Source organism: Anastrepha obliqua, unplaced genomic scaffold, assembly GCF_027943255.1.
Source record: "Anastrepha obliqua isolate idAnaObli1 unplaced genomic scaffold, idAnaObli1_1.0 ptg000009l, whole genome shotgun sequence".
NCBI classification, from domain to species: Eukaryota; Metazoa; Arthropoda; class Insecta; order Diptera; family Tephritidae; genus Anastrepha; species Anastrepha obliqua.
In genome coordinates this window covers 3,770,614-3,773,517 of record NW_026562178.1, presented here as the reverse complement: position 1 = coordinate 3,773,517, position 2,904 = coordinate 3,770,614, and the positions used below count along the sequence as shown (strand labels likewise).

The following is a 2,904-nucleotide window of genomic DNA, read 5'->3' as shown; positions in this document are numbered from 1 at the left end:
TTCTGAGAAAGAGACTCCTCAATCTCTTTCACAATTGTGTGCAGGGCAGATTCCACCGATTAGCCCTTGCAATAAGCATGTTGGGTATGCGACAACCGACCCCGAGGAATTTCGCTTCTTATGTACAGGTCAATCAGTCTCTCAAGAGTTTTTAGCAAAAAAGATGAGAGACTGATTGGCCTGAAGTCCTTAGAGGAGACATGCGAGCACTTGCCTGCCTTGGGTATAAAGACAACCCTCACGGCCCTCCATGACCTCGGTATATAGCCCCTGGCTACGCAAGGTTTTCCCTCACTACCCTCATAAATACTGCGGAGATGGCGGACGCTACCCTCTTCCATTCTTCCCTAGAGATAGCGCCGTCTTCCTTACCGCTGTCCATTACTCCAAGAATGATCGAGCCCGCCTGTTTAGCGACTTCGCTAAATGATTTTGGCGGGCCACCACCAATCCTGGGCCTCTTCTCTTGCGGGATATCCTCTTCCTGGGAGCGTTGTCTTTTAACTCCCGAGTCCGATTGTAGCGCATTCGCTTCCACTCCCTTTCCACTGCCCTCCTCTGCTCCCCTAATGACCTTCCTGGCCCATTCGAGCGTCTGGGAATGCTTCTCAGATAACTGAGAGTCATTCTGCCCACCGTAGCGCTCCAGGATCTTGGTAGCCATACGAAGATCAGAGAAGGACCGTTTACTCTGCCCTTGCTGCCGTTTAGGCCTAGTGGAGGGTCCCCGGAGAGATACTCCCGAAGTCCCCGGAAAACTAGGGGAAAGCCCCTTGCTGGTGTTGGCTTTCCCATCCATCGGCCCTACTTTAGGATTTACAGACGGTTCCGTCTGTACTCCGCTACCTATCAAAAATGGATTCCCACCTTTTACCCCCCGACTAATATTGAAAGTGGGTTCCGACTTTCCCTCGGCGTCTCCCTCGGCTACTACCTTACGCATCGATTCCGATGCGTTACCCCCACTAGAGACTGCCCTCCGGGGCAAACATTTTCTGGTTTTGGGACTCGGTTCCGAGTTCCCGCCACCTTCTGAGGCTTTGTTGGGGTTTATTGTTTTGTTAGTTGGGTTGTTGTTTTATTGTTCATTATTGTATTGAGTGGGTCCCTACTCGAAGCCGCTATCCAAACCCGTAGTGTGTAGTCGTCCTTAAAGGGTCCCACGGTTGTCTGTGCCGTAGCAGGGAGGCCATGCGAGGGTTGACGCATGTCCTTATGGGGCATGCGTTCAAAGCCAGACCGGAAACAAAGACGGGAGTCGTCTCAACCGCACCTACACCACCAACCCAATGGCTACGGGTTTGGAACGTACTCCGAGGCCTGCCAAGGTTTTAGCGGGACGGGGGTAGTCACGTCATTAGCCCACCAGCCAGTTCTGCTGAGTTTCACCTCAGCATACTCAGGTGGCAGAACGCCGCGACTACCAGCACAGGGGTCAGAAAAAGTCTAAAATGTGTTGAAGGAGAAATAAGTCCAAATCAGAAAGGGAGGGGTCGTCATCGTTCAGGAAGGCCGTTGAGGCCGCAGATCATTTAACGCTACCCAGGGTGCACCACGCGGAGGCGATCTGCTCTACACCCCCAACCAGTATATAACTTAAACAATTACACAAATGAGATGAAACTTAGACTAATAGCGTTTTCGTTTCTACACAAAAATGTTGCCATGCCGACGTACAAAAGTTATTCAAAGTCGCACTTCACCCTGTGAAACTGCCACCATTTTTAAGGTTCACTGCAGCCCTTCACATTTATAAAAGAACACAAACTGTAACCCTGAAATGCAATCAGCTGTTTTTTCGCGCGCTAATCGGACAACGAATTGCAGAAATTTTTGGTGGACAGTTTAAAATAAAAAAATAAAAGAATGCTAGCTAATGAAGAAAGTCCTATTAGCAGCAAAACAATTACAGGTAAAATGAGAATGTCTTGACTTTTCTATCAAATGTAAAAAAGTGAAAAATGCTAATTATTTAAACGATCCTTTTTGGTAGTATGGACGGAAGGCGAAACGAGACTTCTGCTGGATAAATACGCCTCCTATTTGCCGGACATTGGTCCCTTCAAGCAATTAAAGACAAAAAAGGACATGTGGATGAAAATTGGCGCAGAGTTCGATGGGAAAAGTTGGAAGCAGTGTGAAGAAAGGTATAAGACCATCATGAAACGTAAAAAAGTGGCGGTGGAAAATAACAGCACCTCAGGTGCAAAACGCCAAAAGCTACAGTTTGAAGAAGAGCTCGAAAAAATATGCAAAATAGATGATTCCATTGAGCCGGCAGTAAAAATAAGTAGCCAATGTATGATAAAAAAAGAGGTCGCAGCAAAAGAAAAGCAAAGAAAGAGGAAAACGCTGCAAGAAACTATGCTAGAAATTGCTGCTAGGAAGGAGGAAGCCAGAGAAAAGCGACACAAGGAAAGAATGGAGAAAGCTGCAAGAATCGAAAGCCTTTTGGAAAAGTGCATCAGTGAAAACAAACCAGCTTGAAGCTGTGGGCGTGTGAGGTAAGTTATTAAAGCCGGTTTGAATTGTGTATGCTGCTTATGATTCATTAAATGTTAATTGAAATATTTTGGTTTTGCAGGCTTCTGTAATTTAATATAAAATGGGAGGAAGTGCCTTTCGTTCCTGGTCCAACGTTTCTCCTATTTATTTTTTACTTTGTACCTGCTTGAAGCAATTAAATATGATCTCCCTTATTTTCAATAAATACAATATATAAAACAAAAGAAAAAGTAGTTTTTTAATATTTATTGAAGTTTCTTTCAAGGTACATCTCGTTAACTCAATATTTCGGGCAAACACATTTACCTATTTTGTCTGTCAATTTCTCTTACTGATTTTGGTAATTTCAATTTGCAAATATCACGGGCAGCTACAATATTTTAATAGTTATATGTACAA

At 44.9% G+C, this 2,904-nt stretch overlaps 1 protein-coding gene across 1 annotated transcript; it reads left to right on the top strand.

Moving 5' to 3' along the window:
* The first annotated feature begins 1,668 nt into the window (after positions 1 to 1,668).
* Positions 1,669 to 2,696, top strand: LOC129251237 (uncharacterized). The gene is made up of 3 exons (XM_054890590.1): positions 1,669 to 1,912; positions 1,994 to 2,504; positions 2,585 to 2,696. Exons 1-2 carry the CDS (start codon positions 1,867 to 1,869, stop codon positions 2,485 to 2,487), a joined length of 540 nt encoding a protein of 179 aa, XP_054746565.1. The 5' UTR covers positions 1,669 to 1,866; the 3' UTR covers positions 2,488 to 2,504; positions 2,585 to 2,696.
* Positions 2,697 to 2,904: the final 208 nt, after the last annotated feature.